Source organism: Elephas maximus, chromosome 24, assembly GCF_024166365.1.
Source record: "Elephas maximus indicus isolate mEleMax1 chromosome 24, mEleMax1 primary haplotype, whole genome shotgun sequence".
Lineage (NCBI taxonomy): Eukaryota > Metazoa > Chordata > Mammalia > Proboscidea > Elephantidae > Elephas > Elephas maximus.
This window is the reverse complement of record NC_064842.1, coordinates 9,631,977-9,649,802: the sequence shown is the minus strand read 5'-3', so window position 1 is coordinate 9,649,802 and position 17,826 is coordinate 9,631,977. Positions and strand designations below refer to the sequence as shown.

Below are 17,826 nucleotides of genomic sequence, written 5' to 3'. Positions count from 1 at the left end.
TGATTTTATGCTAATTCTGGGAGCTCTTTCTCAACTGAATGGACTAATGAGCCTTTAGGGTACTGTACAAACCTAAGCACTTCACAATTTAACTATAAGGACAAAAATGATTGCTTGCTATACAAAAAACATAGATACTCATTAGCATTTATCACTTTAATCCTACAAAAGCAGTAACTAAAAAGAAAAAAAAAGGACTAGTACCATGGACAGGCTGTGCTGAGAAGCTACACTGTAATCTTCCATACCATGAGCTGGGGCCGTGTGAACCAATCCAGTTCCTTTTGCCACGGTCACATGACTTGCCGGTAAAAGAGGAGAGACTTTATCAGGAAATATAGGATGAGTACAAGTACCATTTTCCAAATCTGCACCTATGGAGAAAGAAAACCACTACTTAGGATCAATTTTATAAATGGCAATTCTTCTAATTACCTCTTAAGAGCAGCAAGAGAACTTGAGGGTTAAGAGCGCAGAATCTGGACTGGGCTCAAATCCTGGCTTCTGCTTTTACTTCTGTGACCCTCGGGGATCTATGAAATGGGGATCATCGCAGCTCCTACCTCAGAGAGCTGCTGTGAGGATAAAATAAGTGAATGCATTTTAAGTGGTCTGGGCACTTAGCACAACACCTGCCACACAATAAATGCTTAAAAATATTAGCAATTAACTGAAGTGAGTGAACAAATAACTCAAATGAGCCCAAAGAAATGTCTCTAATTTATGTACAGTTATGATTATAACCAAGAAAACCCTACGGAGCTCAGTTCTACTCTGTAACACATGAAGTCACCATGAGTCAAAGGCCGACTCAACGGCAGCTAATGACAACAACAATGCACCACATGAAGTATGAGGACAAAGAAATTCTAGATCAACAGATCGATGGCCCGTAGGTTCCAATACCATCTCTGTGGAAGCTCATTGTGACTTTCCATATTGTTACCCTAAAAAAGGTAAAAGATAATAAATAATGCCTAACAGCTGCTGGGCAGCCATCACGTATCAGATTCAACACAAATTCTTATTCCATCTTCATCACAACACTACAAAAGAGGTTTTATTATCCACAATTTACAAATGAAGAAACAAAGGACTCAGAAAACTTAGGCAATCTGCCTGAGGTCACACTGTTAATAAAGGACTAAATCCAAAGTCTGATACTCCAAATTTAATGCTCCATGTAACCCTAATTCCCTTTAATACTTTATTACACTTACCACACGTTAATTTTTCTACACCATTATCTGTTCCCAGTTTCATCACCTCTGAGTTCCAAAAGCTAATCTTTCTTTCATATGTTCTAAAAATAAGCCTTCAATCTTTAAAAGGATTACCTGGTTCTACCAGTCCAACTTACCAGATGTACTGCCTAAGTCAATGTTTACCTTACCTACTATTTTATAAAGAAACTTCGATTGCCCTCTAACTCCTCGGAACTTCGCCACAAGTCATCCTTCACCTTTCCAAACTACATAATAATAACTTTTAAAAATCTGTCTTCACTGAGAAAACTCCCCACCCCATTATACGTTTTCTAGCCTTACAGCAATCAAAACTACGTCACCTGGGTAAATAAATTGTGGTATATTCACACAATGGAATACTACGCATCGATAAAGAACAGTGACGAATCTCTGAAACATTTCATAACATGGAGGAACCTGGAAGGCATTATGCTGAGCGAAATTAGTCAGAGGCAAAAGGACAAATATTGTATAAGACCACTATTATAAAATCTTGAGAAATAGTAAACCTGAGAAGAACACATACTTTTGTGGTTACGAGCGGGGGAGGGAGGGAGGGTGGGAGAGGGTTTTTTATTGATTAATCAGTAGATAAGAACTGCTCTAGGTGAAGGGAAAGACAACACTCAATACATGGAAGGTCAGCTGAATTGGACTGGACCAAAAGCAAAGAAGTTTCTGGGATAAAATGAATGCTTCAAAGGTCAGCGGAGCAAGGGTGGGGGTCTGGGGAACATGGTTTGAGGGGACTTCTAAGTCAATTGGCAAAATAATTCTATTATGAAATCATTCTGCATCCCACTTTGAAATGTGGCGTCTGGGGTCTTAAATGCTAACAAGCAGCCATCTAAGATGCATCGATTGGTCTCAACCCACCTGGAGCAAAGGAAAATGAAGAACACCAAGCCCACACGGCAACTAAGAGCCCAAGAGACAGAAAGGGCCACATGAACCAGAGACCTACATCATCCTGAGACCAGAAGAACTAGTTGGTGCCCGGCCACAATCGATGACTGCCCTGACAGGGAGCACAGCTGAGGACCCCTGAGGGAGCAGGAGATCAGTGGGATACAGACCCCAAATTCTCATGAAAAGACCAAACTTAATGGTCTGACTGAGACTAGAGGAATCCCGGCGGCCATGCTCCCCAGACCTTCTGTTGGCACAGGACAGGAACCATCCCCGAAGACAACTCATCAGACATGAAAGGGACTGGTCAGCGGGAGGGAGAGAGACGATGATGAAGAGTGAGCTAATTATTTCAGGTGGACACTTGAGATTGTGTTGGCAACTCTTGTCTGGAGGGGGAATGGGAGGATAGAGAGAGAGGGAAGCCGGCAAAATTGTCAAGAAAGGAGAGACTGAAAGGGCTGACTCAAGAGGAGGAGAGCAAGTGCGAGTAGGGAGCGAGATGTATGTAAACTTATATGTGACAGACGGATTGGATTTGTAAACGTTCACTTGAAGCTTAATAAAAGCTATAAAAAAAAAAAAAAAAAAACTACGTCACCTATTCGTACCACCAGAAGAAAAAGACAAACATTTTAACTCTGGCTTTTCTTAACAGCCCTGCTGCTGACTTCGTTTTGGTTACAACACACAATGGCTTGAGAAACTGACATTCCCTCGTGATTGACGACAATGAAACTCCTGCTATCCAACTTGGCTGGCTTAGCACCTTATTACTAGGAATTTATTCACAAACCGGTACTTCAGGGTGCATCCTTTTCTGGATGATTCATAATAATGGTAAAAAAATTTTCAACACTGATTTCCATAAAAACCTACCCCATAGTTTTCACTTCAATTCCTTTCTCTAAGTTAGTACCACAAGTAAGATCCGTCTCCATGACGTTATGCTGTATCCTATTATGTTTTTAGTTTGATAACCAAAGGTTGTTCTCGGATGCCACTGAGTAGATTGCAACCCATAGTGATCCCATGTGACAGAGTAGACCTGACCCATAGGGTTTTCTAGGTTGTAATTTTTATGGAAGCAGATCACCATGTGTTTCTCCCAAGGAGCCGCTGGGTGAGTTTAAACTGGTAACCTTTTGGTTAGCAGCTGAGCGCTTAACCAACGTGCCACCACGGCTCCTACTCCCGATCGCCCACGACCAATGACGTTGAAATGATTACTAAAGAACAACTCACTTTCTGTAAAGAAAACCTACACTATACAAATGATTCCATTTTAGCTGTTCAACATTCCTCTTACTTTAATAAGTAGACAAGTTAGTTGTCACCAGCTTATTTTACCACGGACGAGAAGTTTATCTACTCTGCTGCAATGCGGTGCTCAAAAGGCAACGTGGTAACTCTCTGCACAGTAATAATTTAAAACAAAGATACAATCCAGACAAAAGATCTTAAATTTTAACCTTAATACCGTCAAGAACCTCTACAGAATGCTGTTCAGCCTCTGTGGGAACATCGAGCTTATTCACATCTGTAACACCTAACTCATCTATTGCACCAACAAGGATCAAACGGTCTTAAACATTCAGTCACACCTTTTTTACTTCTGATGTAAAAATCCTTTTACTTTTGTTAAGGTTGCTGAACTGTCCCGTCTCTGAACTGATGCACTTAGAGGCCTTCCCTAGTAGGTATGCAATCTTTGTATCCTTGGTATGTTTTCTCATGTGACTGTTTTTTTAGTAAGAAACTCAGAGATATACTATCTCCAAGCATTTAAGGTAATTTTAAATTTTTCTAGACTTCCATAGCATATTTCAAAACAGTCACTACTTTAGAAATCCCAGGTTATAGCTTACCAAGAACTCTTTTGACAGAAACATTGTCTTTGCAATAATTTTTAAAACTTACTCAATTTATTAAAACCATAAGTGTATTTCCTCACTCACTCGTTTTATTTAATCGGATAAAAACAACTATTAACAACTTAATTTTACAGACTTTTACAAACTAACTACTGAATGCTTGCTGGAAATATGTTTTTACCCTATTGTGCCTTTGTCAACGTTCCCTTCATTCTATGCTCCTCTTATGCTGAATGTATGCTCTCCTTCAGTGTAATCAACAAAAATACAGCCTTCTTTTTAGAAAGGTAGAGCCTGTATCCGGTTTTTAATTCACAAAGTTCAGAAAAAGCAATGAACCCAAATCAACCCAATATTTTGATGCCCGGGAAGGTCAGAATATCTATAAATTTTTACCTAAAAATGTTGAAATAACCTCAAATTTTGTCTCCAATGCAGAAGCAACAGATGTTACTTTATCTGCTGCCAAGATGTAGACATCACCAGAATTGGCACACTTCACTACAGCATACCTAAAATAAAAATTTTACAAGGTCATTATTAATAACGAAAAAAGAAAAGCCACAGATAACATTTTAATTTTTTACATCACTTTGGAAAAACCAACTTCAAAATTAAAAAAAAAGTACTGTGTTTAAAGGACTTCACACACTACACTTCTGTGTAGTTTTCCCTAAAAAGAGGATAAAGCTGGAAATAAGTTTTAAAAGGGATCATTTAAACTTAACAAAATCAACATGATCCTAATATCTAAATTATGATTCACTAAATTTTAAAAGGATAATGAGGGTGAAATAAATTCAACACAATTCTTACGATGGAATGGACCCTATCTGTGGATAACACAAACAAACGGAAAATGCAACACTCTACCTACTTTGCATCTAGCATATAGCATACAGCCTGGTTGGCTGGGATTGTCCAAGGCTGTGTGGTCCACACTAAGACACTAACAGTAGATGAGCCATCTGGGAAAATAAAGTGGCAAAATGTTAGCAAATGTGGTAATTCAATGACCTGCATAAAATCCAGCAACGAATAAATCTTACCTAAAAGAGGTGCCAACACAGGAGAAGGTCTGGAAACAGGGAATTTTACATATACAGAACGGCTGATGTGCTCAGGATTATATTCAAGTTCCGCTTCAGCCAAGGCAGTCCTAAGGTTTAAAAACAGAGCACGTATATACCTGGAAGCCAAACAACCTTCTCCCCCTTAATTACTAAACACACATACGATACCTTGATGAGGGAGACCAAAACACAGGTTTGTAAGCTCGATAGACCAACCCCTGCAAACGACAAAGATACTATGTTAAAGCCGGAATTTTGTAACATATCATTTAACACACTAAAAGAGAGGGGGAAAAAAAAACAGTACCTTTTCATACATTTCATAGAAAATTCTCAACTGGTTGGCTTCATATTTTTTATCAAATGTATAGTAGCAGTTATCCCAGTCCGCCATTACTCCCCAACGTGTGAACGCTGACTTCTGCTTCTCAGCGGCGGCTTTAGCAAAGGATCTGGCTACAAACACAAAATGCAACTGCTTTTGAAAATCAATTCACGGCAACTCTTAAAACCGGATTAGCACGTTACCTGTCCGGATGCAGTTACTGTACACGGAGGCCATAGAGATCTTTAACAGAAAGATTATTTTGAAAGTTGAAAGTGCTCAGAAGATACCTATATCAAAGTCAGAAATTAACTGGAATTTCAGTAGTTACAATTTTATCGTTTGCTGTATTTTCCAGAATTTTATAGAATGACTTCACGTTTAGGAAAAAAAAAAATGCTCCCTATTTAAGAAAAAGTTACAGGATAATTCTCATTTCATTATACACACTGAAAATTAATTAGTATACTTGATTTAAGCCAATAACATGTTTCACGAGGAAGTCAAAGATCTTCACAACGGTATCTGCATATACAACGGGATAACATATAAGGAGAGTCCTCCCTGACCCAGATTACTAAAGGACCAAACAGGAGATTAACTGAAAATCCGGGTGCTTTAGGGTTTACTTTTGTTTTAACACCTGGAATTGGTCAGAAGTCCTAGTCAGGAAAGCTCCATAGTCACATTCAAACTCCCTGAGGGGCCCAACTGCTGGGCTAAATGAGGGCTGTGGGGACCAGGAAAGCTCCATAGTCACATCCACACTCCCTGAGGGGCCGAACTGCCGGGCTAAGTGAGGGCTGTGGGGACCCGGAAAGCTCCATAGTCACATCCACACTCCCTGAGGGGCCGAACTGCTGGGCTAAGTGAGGGCTGTGGGGACCAGGAAAGCTCCATAGTCACATCCACACTCCCTGAGGGGCCGAACTGCTGGGCTAAGTGAGGGCTGTGGGGACCCGGAAAGCTCCATAGTCACATCCACACTCCCTGAGGGGCCGAACTGCTGGGCTAAGTGAGGGCTGTGGGGACCAGGAAAGCTCCACAGTCACATTCACACTCTCTGAGGGGCCGAACTGCTGGGCTAAGTGGGGGCTTTGGGGACCAGGAAAGCTCCACAGTCACATCCGAACTCCCTGAGGGACCGAACTGCTAGGCTAAGTGAGGGCTGTGGGGACCAGGAAAGCTCCATAGTCACATCCACACTCTCTGAGGGGCCGAACTGCCGGGCTAAGTGAGGGCTGTGGGGACCAGGAAAGCTCCATAGTCACATCCACACTCTCTGAGGGGCCGAACTGCTGGGCTAAGTGGGGGCTGTGGGGACCAAGAAAGCTCCATAGTCACAGCAACACTCTCTGAGGGACTGAACTGCTGGGCTAAGTGAGGGCTGTGGGGACCAGGAAAGCTCCATAGTCACATCCAAACTCCCTGAGGGACCAAACTGCTGGGCTAAGTGGGAGCTGTGGGGACCAGGAAAGCTGCATAGTCACATCCACACTCTCTGAGGGACTGAACTGCTGGGCTAAGTGAGGGCTGTGGGGACCACAGTCTCGAGGAACAGCTAGATCGATTGGCATAACATAGTTTATAAAGTAAATATCCTACATTCTACTTTGGTGAGTAGCATCTTGGGTCTTAAAAGCCTGTGAGTGGCCATCTAAGATACTCCACTGGTGTCACCCCTTCGGGAGCAAGAAAGAATGAAGAAAACTAAAGATATAAGGGAAAGATTAGTCCAAAGAACTAATGACACATCTAGCATGGCCTCCACCAGACTGAGTCCAGCACAACTAGATGGTGCCCAGCTACCACCACTGACTGCTCTGACAAGGATCACAATAGAGGGTTCTGGACAGAGCTGGAGAAAAATGTAGAACAAAATTCTAACTCAGAAAGAAAGACCAGACTTGCTGGCCTAACAAAGACTGGAGAAACCCCGAGAGTGTGGCCCCAGACATCCTTTTAGCTCAGTAATGAAGTCACTCCTGAGGTTCACCCTTTAGCCAAAGATTAGACAAGCCCATAAAACAAAACGAGACTAAAGGGGCACACCAGCCCAGGGGCAAGGACTAGAAGACAGGAGGAGGGAACAGGAAAGCTGGTAATAGGGAACCCAAGGTTGAGAAGAGAATTTACATGTTGTGCGGTTGTTAACCAATGTCATAAAACAATATGTATGCTAACTTTAAGGAGAAACTAGTTTGCTATTTAAAGTACAATAAAAAAAACTAAAAAAATACTTCACAGATTTCCCATCGACTACTGAATAAAGCCCAAACTTCTTAAAAAAAAAAAAAAAAAAAGTCTAGTCAGGAAAGTAAATAAAAACACTGACCAAAATAATAATTTCATAAAATGTGAAGGGTGGAAGAACTAAAATGAAAAATACACTTAGAAACGCTTACAAAATTCTTCCTTCTGAATTCTAAACATATTTTCTCAAAAAATTCAGTTTTCTGTGGTATGAAGTGGTTTCCAACAGATCACGTTATTAAAAAAAAGAGAGAGAGAGAGAGATAAAGCACCAATTCCAGGTGCTTTATCCCTCTGAAAAAGCTATGACTTTTGCATGGGACCAGTAACTTTTCGAATATCATGTTAAAACAGAAACAAGTTGTTTACCTTTCTCTCTAATTTCCACAGCTGAAAGACTCTGAGCTTTTTCACCAAGTTCTGATAATACTTTTATCTCAATGGGTAATCCATGACAATCCCAGCCCGGCACAAAATGTATTTTGGAACCTTTCATCATATGATATCGGTTGGCAATGTCTTTCAAAATCTGCAAAGATAAAATGATAAACATCATGAAGCATGTGGCCTACAATTTATATTCTTTACTTCATTTAATACCATGTTAAAACACTAAAAAAGCCCAATTTTAAAAAGGATCTATATAAAATTACCTATTAAATCTAGTAAAACAACTCAATTCCAACTCAGAGCAACCCCGTATGACAGAGAAGACCTGCCCTATAAGGTTTACCAGGCTGTAATCTTTACGGGGGGAACCTGATGGCACAGTGGTTAAGGGCTCAGCAGCTAACCAAAAGGTCTGGAGTTCAAATCCGCAAGCTGCGCCTTGGAAACCCTACGGGGCAGTCCTACTCTGTCCTATACAGTCGCCATGAGTCGGAACTGACTTGACAGCAATGGGTTCTGGGTTTCATCTTTAAAGGAGCAGATCATCAGGTCTTTCCCCTGTGGAGCCGCTGAGGGGGTTTGAACTGTCAACCTTTTGGTTAGCAGCTGAGTGTTTAACCATTGGGACACCAGAGAGTACAAATAAGTCAATTACAAATTTGCTTTACTCTTAGGGGAAAAAAATTACTGACATAAATAGTTCAACATAAGTTACAGGCTAAGAAATATTATAGAATCATTGCAGAACTTATAACGGCAGCCAATAACAACGCATGGCTGTTGGGCAACTGAAACATGGCTAGTCCAAATTGAAATGTGCCTCAGATTTCAAAGACTTAGTATAAAGAAAGAATGTAAAATGTCTCAAAAAATTTTTATATCGATTACATGCTGAAGTGACAGTATCTTAGATATGTTGAGTTAAATATAGTACTAGTTTCACCAGACTTTTTTAACTGTTTTTTTTAATGTAGCTACTAGAACACATTAACTTACCTACATGGCTACATTACTCCCATTATATTTCTACTGAGCACAGCTGCTTTCAATCATTTGAGCAGAATGGAACAACCTGAACTAAAAAACAACAACTCTAATAAGAATTTTAAATGTAACCATAAAAGGAAATGGTATCTGAAACCTACCATAAAAAAAGAAGTAAGGAATATTTTACAAATTCCTCGTAAACATTACCCTCCCCCCAAAACAAATACCTTCATACAGTAATCAGAACTATAGTAGGCTATAGTTGGCAAAAGGATAGACACATAGATCAATGGAACAGAACAGAGAATTCAGAAATACACCCCCCAAAATATGCTTAGTTTTGACAAAGGTGCAAAAGCAATTCGGCGGAGGAAAGACAGCCTTTTCAACTGGTGCTGAAGTACACAGACATACACAGGAGGGAAAAAATGAACCTAGGTTTAAGTACCACACTTTATACAAAATTATACAAAAATTAACTCAAAATTGATGACTGATTTAAATGTAAAACATAAAACTATAAAATTTTAAGAAAATAATAAAGGAGAAAATCTTGAAACTAAAAGCATGATTCATAAAAGGAAAAACTGATAAACTGGACTTCATCGAAACAGATCTTTTAATTGTTGTAAAAATGTATGTAACACATTTGCCAAGTCAACATTTTTCATGTGTACAATTTGGTGATACAAATTACACTAATCACGCTGTGCACCGTCATCAACAAACAACAGCTCTTTTAAGAAAATGAAAAAAGAAGCTACAGACTGGAAAAAATAATTGCAAACCACATACCCAACAAAGGACTAGTATTTAAAATATATAAAGAACTGAAAATAGAAAAAAAAAAAAAAATGAGCAAAAGACAGACATTTTATCAAAGAATTGGAAAAATGGCAAATAGACACATGGAAAGATATGCAACATCAATAGCCATAAGCAAAATGCAAATTATAAGCATAATGAAGTATCGCTACATACCCATTCTAACGGCTAAAACAAAAAATAGTGACAACACTAAATGCTGACAAGGATGGGGAGAAAATGGATTATTCCTATATTGCTGATGGGAATGTGAAATAGTACAGCCACTCTGAAAAACAGCTTGCCATTTAAAATAAAACAAACAGAATTACCGTATGTCCCTGTAACTGCAGTCTTGGGTATTTATCCCAAAGAAATGGAAACCTACATTCACACAAAAACCTGTACGTCAATGTTTATAGCAGCTTTATTTGGAACAGTCAAAAGTGAGAACAACCCACATGGTCTTCAATGGATGAACGATTACACAAACCACGGTACGACCCTACTACGACACACGCAAAAAACTCAGACTGAATCTCCAGAGAATTGTGCTGGGTAAAAAAAGTCAATCTCAAAGTTACAAATTACATGATTCCATTTATATAATATTCTCGAAATGAGTAAAACAGAGAAATGGGGAACAGATCAGTGATCACAAGGAGTTAAGGGGGGTGGGGCCAGGAGGTAAATGGGTGTGGCTATAACAGGGTAGCCTGAGGGGTTCTAGTGGTGATGGCCACATCCGGCATCCTGATAGTATCAGGCATCCCGATAGTATCAGCACCAACATCCTGGTTGTGATACTGTTTTGCAAGATGTTGCTACTGGAAAAAAATGTGAAAAGGTACAAGGGATCCTCTGTATGATGTCTCACAACTGCACGTGAATATAAAATTACCTAAAATCATGAAACCTTCTGAGGTTTAATTAAAACAACAACAACAACAACAAAAGAACTAAATAGATGTACTAAAAACAAACAAGCATTTTAGTTTCCTCCATAAAAAGAAATGTCTTTTTACCACCTATTGTAACACGTCTAATACAATAATTCAAAAACGAACTGTGAAGCAGCAGAGCACAGTGTGGCAACGTGGAAGCAAACAAACCTAATACTGAGGAATGGGCAACGTGAGTAACATACATTTGTTTTATAAGTTTACAAAAAAATTCACTGCTCTAACACAATATGCAATACATAATACAGTACCACCCGGATAGCAATACCGAGCCATTTTGCGGCCAGATTTTTAGTTTTGAGAGTATACACAGATATCCAAAGCCACTTCTTCTCAAAATTGTCCACTGAAGTATATATGTAAAGTGATTAAAGAATGGGTAAACAAATTGTGGTAAGTTTACACAAACGAATGTTACTCAGCAATTCAAAAAGAATGAATCATTGATACCTATAACAATATGCCTATTACACAGAATGAAGTACACAGGGTATGAGTCCACTTAGATGAAATCCCAGAACAGGGAAAAAAATCTAAAGTGACAGAAACCAAACAGTGGTTGCCTGGGGTGGGAGATGGGTGAAGGTGGGAGACTGACTTCAAAGGTACATGAGGGAGACTTACGGGTGACAGAAATAGTTAAAGAGAGGTACACAACTGTCAGGGCTTGTCAAACTGAAAACTCTCAGATCTGTGCATTCAACTGTACTTTATATCTCAATCTAAAAAGACAGTGAACTAACATGTTAGTCCTGTAATACTCAAAATGCCAGTCCGTATTAAGATTAGCTTTGTATCATAATGTAAAGGAGCACGTTTCCTTCATCAAGAAACCTTTGCTAGGAAGATAATCTCAGCTGAAATAACTACTGCTTAGTAACAAAGCTACTTTACATTCCGGTGGAAGCTCCACATTTCAGAACCGGTAGGCCTGTAACAACAGGCCACTCAGCTACGCTAGCAGCCACTCATCCAGGCTAGCAGCCTGTGGGAGAAAAAGGGAACAAGGAGACATGGAGCTTGGAGAAAGCCTGAACTTGAAAACATGTTTAATTTCTTTTAAATTCAAAGGAATCTTGTATTTGATATCATGCGTTTTAATATAAAAATATTCTCAGTTACTATCTACTTAAAGGGTCTCATACTGCCTTGAATGGCTCAACCACAAACCTGGCTCCTATTTTAAATAAAAAAAACAAGGTTTAATTTACGAAAGTGCTCAAATGCATCTACTGTAAATAGTGAATAGTATCTATGATACAAGAACACAAGAAAAAAGGTAGACAGCATGTTGCATATGAGTGGGATAAAAGAGATGGCATCTCAAGGAGACTTACAGCCTCTTCCAAACCAAACCAAACCCAGTGCCGTCGAGTTGATTCCAACTCATAGTGACCCTACAGGACAGAGTAGAACTGCCCCATAGAATTCCCAGGGAGCACCTGGCGGATTCAAACTGCCAACCCTTTGGTTGACAGCCGCAGCACTTAACCACTATGCCACCAGGGTTTCCTACAGCCTTTTGCAAGTACCTAAATAAGTTAGATACCAGAAAAAAAAACCCTGACTGGATGCTAGAAATTAAAATACAAATAGTTTTCTAGATTCAAAAGAACACTGAGATCAAGCAACAAAATCTTTGCTTTGCAAAAAAGCAAGCATGTGGAAACAACTGCTCTACTTAGCCAAAAAAAAAAAAAAAACTTGATTTTTTTTTTTTTGGGTGCCAAATGCATTTAAAAACTCAAGAGAAAGAGTAAACTAAAAAGGATGATTTAATTATCTAACCTAATATAGGTGAGAAATACAGGTACCCTCTGCTTTTCCAAACTTTACTTTATGCCAGTTCACTTTTACGAAAGACCTACATTAGTACCTGTTTTCACTAACCAAAAAAACCTAAGAGGATTTTCGTTTCTATGAAAAAAGGAGAAAAGTGGAAATAGTGTTCAGCGTTTGTTTTGCAGCAAGCCGCTAAGAGAGGCAGCTTGCACCCTGAGCAGTGAGAGTGGTGTCGCCAAGCTCCTTCCCGGGAAATACACTCATCATCTCAGCATCTGCCGCCATAGCTTTGAACTGTGTCTGTGAGCAGCTGTGTTTTATCTCCATTTATTTCGTGCATCTGTTAGCAAGGCGTGTCCTAAGGTATCAGAAAAGCCTAAGGGAGCTTGTAAGGGTTTTATGGGCTATTTGGTATGTACGATCTGGTAGGTTATTTTTTGAGTCTGGAAAGGCTTGAAAATTTTTCCCATATGAATTAATGGTAACTGCTCCTTCACTTAGCTCCATTTCGGCTTACAGAAGGTTTGACAGGATCGCTCTACTTTGGGATAACAGGGGAAACCTGTATTAGTAAAGGAAGATGAAATGATAAATATAGCCTGTAACAGAAACACATTTTTATCTTGGAAAGGAGACCCTCTGACTACTATTCCCTCAACAGAATCACCAAGTCCCCTGCAATCACCCTTACCCTTCCTGGCAGAAAGCAAAGAAAGCCTATAGGGCTCTTAGGAAAATCAAGTGAGTTCTCTTAAAGGAGAACTCAAATTTCTTGCTCAAAATTCATTCCCTGTTGAAAACCAACCTAGCAGTCACCCCTCACAAGCCAACCAACCAACAGTGGGCAGCACTACACGCTAATCTCCCAATTTACAGGCCAGTGTTTGCTTGTCCCCTCACCGCTCACTATCTCCATCGGAATGTCCAATCACGTCTCAAAGTCAACATGCTCAGGTGATTTTCCTTGCCAAACCTGATCCTCCCACAATCTTCCCATCTCAGGTAATGGCTACTCTGTCCTTCCAAGTACTCAGAACAAAATCCCGGGAATTATCCTTGACTCTTTCTTTTACACCCCACATGCAATCCATCAGCAAATACTGTCAGCCTTGCCTTTAAGCTATACCCGGAGTATGACCATTTCTCACACCAACTGAGGTCCAGGTCACTGTCATCTCTCTCCTGAATTACTACAATTGTCCCCGTACTGGTCTCCATTTCCGTACTCTCTCCACCTCCACAGTCTGCTGCCAACATAGCAGGCAACACTGATCCTACAGAAACATAAGTCAGATGATGAATGTCTTTGCTCAAAACCCTCCAACGGCTCCCCATTACACTTCAAATGGACTAGGAGATCTGGCTCCTGCTCCTCTCCAGCCTCATCTAATACTCTCCCTCTCACTGACTTCAGACCAGCCACACTGACTTTCTCACTGCTGTTCAAACACAACAAGCAAACTCTTCGCGCTTGCTATTCTTACTCCAAATATCCCCATGGCTCACCTCCTTGCTTTCTGGGGGACTTTACACAACTGTCCTCTTTTCAGCGAGGGAGGCCTTCCTAGACCAAGTTATTAAAATTGCAGTTTCCCCAACTGACCCACCCTATTCCCCTTCCTGGGTTTATTTTCCTCCACAGCATTTATCACTAAGGAGCCCTGTGGTGATGGCGCAGTGGTTAGTGTGCTCATATGCTGACTGAAAGGTTGGCAGTTCAAACCCACCAGCCACGCTGTGGGAGAATGACGTGGCATTTGGCTTCCATAAAGATTTACAGTTTTGGAAACCCTATGAGACAGTTCTACCCTGTCATACAGGGTCACTATGAGTTGGAATCAAAGGGTTTACTTATCACTATCTAACATCCTATATATTTTACTTAGTCACGTTGTTGATAAACCTTCTGCCACTAAGGCATAATGGCAGGATTTTGCTTTCTTATGTTCACTGCTATACCCAAAACCGAGAAAAACATCCGATACATAGCTCAATAATTATGATTGAATGAAATGAGATTTACCAATGTAAAGTAATAATAATCTCAAAGCAATTATCAGTGATGTTATTTTTCACCGAACCATTAAAGCTATTCCTTGCTTTCTATTTCTATTAAGACTTCAGTGCTAGGTACCAATGTAAACTTACCCAGCTTCATATAACTAGGATACACTTTTATGTAGTGAATACTTTAGTAGAGGCTTTCCCTCAGGTCTTACAACCAGACTAAAAATTATAATTACCTTATTTAAAGCATGCCCCACATGAGCATCGCCATTTGCATACGGAGGTCCATCATGAAGACAAAATTCTGTCTTCACTTTTCTTTCTCTTTGCCATGAATAAAGTTCTGAAAATCCACACTTCTGTTTAAAAGGAACAAAATAAAGTCTGAATATCACATACATACTCATGAACATCATCATACATAAGTCTGCATTTGCTTATTTTTTTATCCCATTCCAATCTATTCAACTCTAAAATAACAGGTGGTGAGGTTTCTAACATGCACATCTGAGCACTCTCCTCTTAAAACATTTCAGTAGTTTCCACCATTACCTTCAGAATAAAGTCCAAACTTTTTATGTGGTATATAGAACTTTACAAGGTTTTTTGTTGTCATTGTTATCAAGGTGACTCCAACTTATGGTGATCATTTGTGTAACAGAAAGAAACATTGCCCAGTTTTGTGACATTTTCAAGATCTTGCTATATTTGCATCTTTTGTTGTGGCTATTAAGGTCAATTAATCTCATTGAGGATTTCCCTCATTTTCACTGACCCTCTACTTCACCAAAGATGATGTCCTTTTCTAACAATGGGTCTTTCCTGATGATGTGTCCAAAGTCAGTGAGCCAAAGTCTCACCACTCTCCCTTCAAAGGAGCATTCTGGTTATATTTCTTCTAAGACTTATTCGTTCCCTGGCAGTCCATTGTATAGTCAATATTCTTCGTCAACATTATAATTTGAATGCTTCAATTCTTCTGTCTTCCTTTTTCATTGTCCAGCATTTGCATGCATATGAGATGGCTGAAAAGATGATGGCTTAGGTCAGGGGCACCTTAGTCATCAAAGTGACATCTGCTTTTTTAAAAATTTAGAGGGGTCTTTTGCAGCAGATGTGCTCAGTGCAATACATTGTTCTGTTTTTTGACTGCTGCATCCATGGACATTGTTGATCCAAATAGAAGGAAATCCTTGACAACTTCAATATCTTCGCCATTTATTGTGATTTGTTTACCCATCCTGTTATGAAGGTTTTCATTTTTTCACGTTCAGGTGTAATCCATACTGGAGGCTGTAGTCTTTGACCTTCATCAGCAAGTGCTGCAAGTCATTTTCATGTTTTGCAAGCAAGGTTGTGTCATCTGCATATTGTAGGTCTTACTACTATATTCTTGAGCAGTTTCAAAATACTCTAATATCCTCCACTCTGTCCAGCCATGCTGAAGGACCTACAGATCCCCCATAGACTCCTACCTCATTCTTGTTATCCTCTGGCCTCGACTACTCCCTAAATCTGGAGCAACACTCACTGCAGTCCCACTCCCCTCCCCTCATCCACTGTGTGACCTCGGCCAAGTCATTTTGCCCTTATGGGCCTGTGTCCTCATCTGAAAAAAAATAGGTCAATAATATCCAACTCACAGAACTAGCACAAAAATTAAATAAGAAAACATTTAAAATGATCACAGTTCCTGGCATACAGAAGGTAGTGGATAAAAAAACCAAAACTTGTTGCCAACCAGTCGATTCTGACCCATAGCAACCCTATAGGAAAGAGCAGAACTGCCCCATAGGCTTTCCAAGGAGGTCTGTTGAATATGAACTGCTGACCTCTTGGTTAGTAGCCAAAGCTCTTAACCAGGGTTTCCACTGGATAAAACAGTGCTTAAAAAATTAGATGGCCAAAGCAGGTTTATGAGTCTTGAACTACAGTAACTGTTACAAGAATATGTAAGCCGAACATACCACAACCAAATATCAGCTACTTTTAAAGACTCTAAAATTATATAAACTAACAAACGAAGCTCTGACCTTGGCAAGTTCAGTCTAATAGGAGAGACAGAAGCACAGACTAGGACAGAGACTCAGAGAAAATACGCTTACTAGCCATCAAACAGTCACAATTCCAACTAAGTACTTACTAACTCAACAAAGGCGGACTTCGACTTTCCATCATTCCTTCCACTGGCATTTTTATTTGTATGTGTACATGTTAACCCAAGTTTTATAAGCTACTGGAAAAGTCTCTAAATTGGACTTTTTTTGCCTAGGCTAGAAATGGGATATATTCGGTACAAGCTGATTCTGAGCACTGCTCATTTCCCCTTAACATCCCGCTCCCGAACCTGCGACCACTGAGGACTCAACTGGAAATTTCCTCACTTGTGTTTTCAGCAAAATGAACCTGTGGGAAGCTCAGGAGCTCTACAGGTCTGGTCAAAACACCGACTCAAGGGACCTGAAGCCTGTGCCGGTCCCACCGCGCCGCCCACCCTCCCGGGTTTGGGTCGCACGGACGTGGCTCCCGGGGCGAACCCGAGTGGGGCCTCCCCTCCAAGGTCCCGCTCCCTGCCACCGCCCCCAGCGCGCCAAGTGGGGCCCGAACCTGCTGGATCTCCAGCTCCGTGTCGGGCTGCTGGCGGCCCAGAAGCTTCATGGGGAAGCTGGTCTGCGGCAGCAACACCGTGTCCCGGTATTTGCCGCTGTTTGGGTTTGGCAGCCGATTACTGGCTCCGGTGACTGAGCGCACCAGAAGCCTCCCCGTCGTTCCTCGCCATCCCAGGCGACGGGGAGGGCAGGACGGGCCCCAGAGAGTCCGGGCCGCGGCCAGGGCCGCCGCCCCCGGCCCGAGAGGGCGCAGCCCCCAACGCATGGCAGGGCTCCCGGTCTCCCAGCCAGCACGGAGCCCGCGGCTCTGGCAGCTCGAGGAGCTGGGACCCCAGAGAGCCTCCGCGCGCCGTGCCGCAGTGCGCACGCGCGCGCAGGGCGGAAGGGGCGGAGCCCGAGCTTCCGGTGGCGGCTGGGGCGGAGCCGCCCGGCGTGCTGCCAACCGCCTCCGGGGGCGGGGCTTATTTTCTAATCACGGTGCCTTACTTCTTAAAAAAAAAAAACTTACTACTGAAAAATTAAATTGTTGCCTTTTCCTTGTGCCCTTCTCACTAACTGTCTGCTGTCTGCGCACACAGACACAAACACCAGACACAAAAAGAAT

The 17,826-nt window shown here is 41.0% G+C and overlaps 1 protein-coding gene across 1 annotated transcript in view; it reads right to left on the bottom strand.

The window, feature by feature from the left end:
- IARS2 (isoleucyl-tRNA synthetase 2, mitochondrial) overlaps positions 1–17,590 on the bottom strand; it is a 60,177-nt gene extending 42,587 nt beyond the window's left edge. The window contains exons 1-9 of the mRNA XM_049868616.1: positions 17,221–17,590; positions 14,850–14,972; positions 8,051–8,210; positions 5,411–5,559; positions 5,272–5,321; positions 5,080–5,189; positions 4,908–4,998; positions 4,427–4,542; positions 205–374 (exon numbers count right to left, since the gene is read on the bottom strand). Coding sequence (XP_049724573.1) covers positions 205–374; positions 4,427–4,542; positions 4,908–4,998; positions 5,080–5,189; positions 5,272–5,321; positions 5,411–5,559; positions 8,051–8,210; positions 14,850–14,972; positions 17,221–17,487 — 1,236 coding nt within the window. The 5' untranslated portion in view covers positions 17,488–17,590. The remainder of the gene's footprint in view (positions 1–204; positions 375–4,426; positions 4,543–4,907; positions 4,999–5,079; positions 5,190–5,271; positions 5,322–5,410; positions 5,560–8,050; positions 8,211–14,849; positions 14,973–17,220) is intronic.
- Positions 17,591–17,826: the final 236 nt, after the last annotated feature.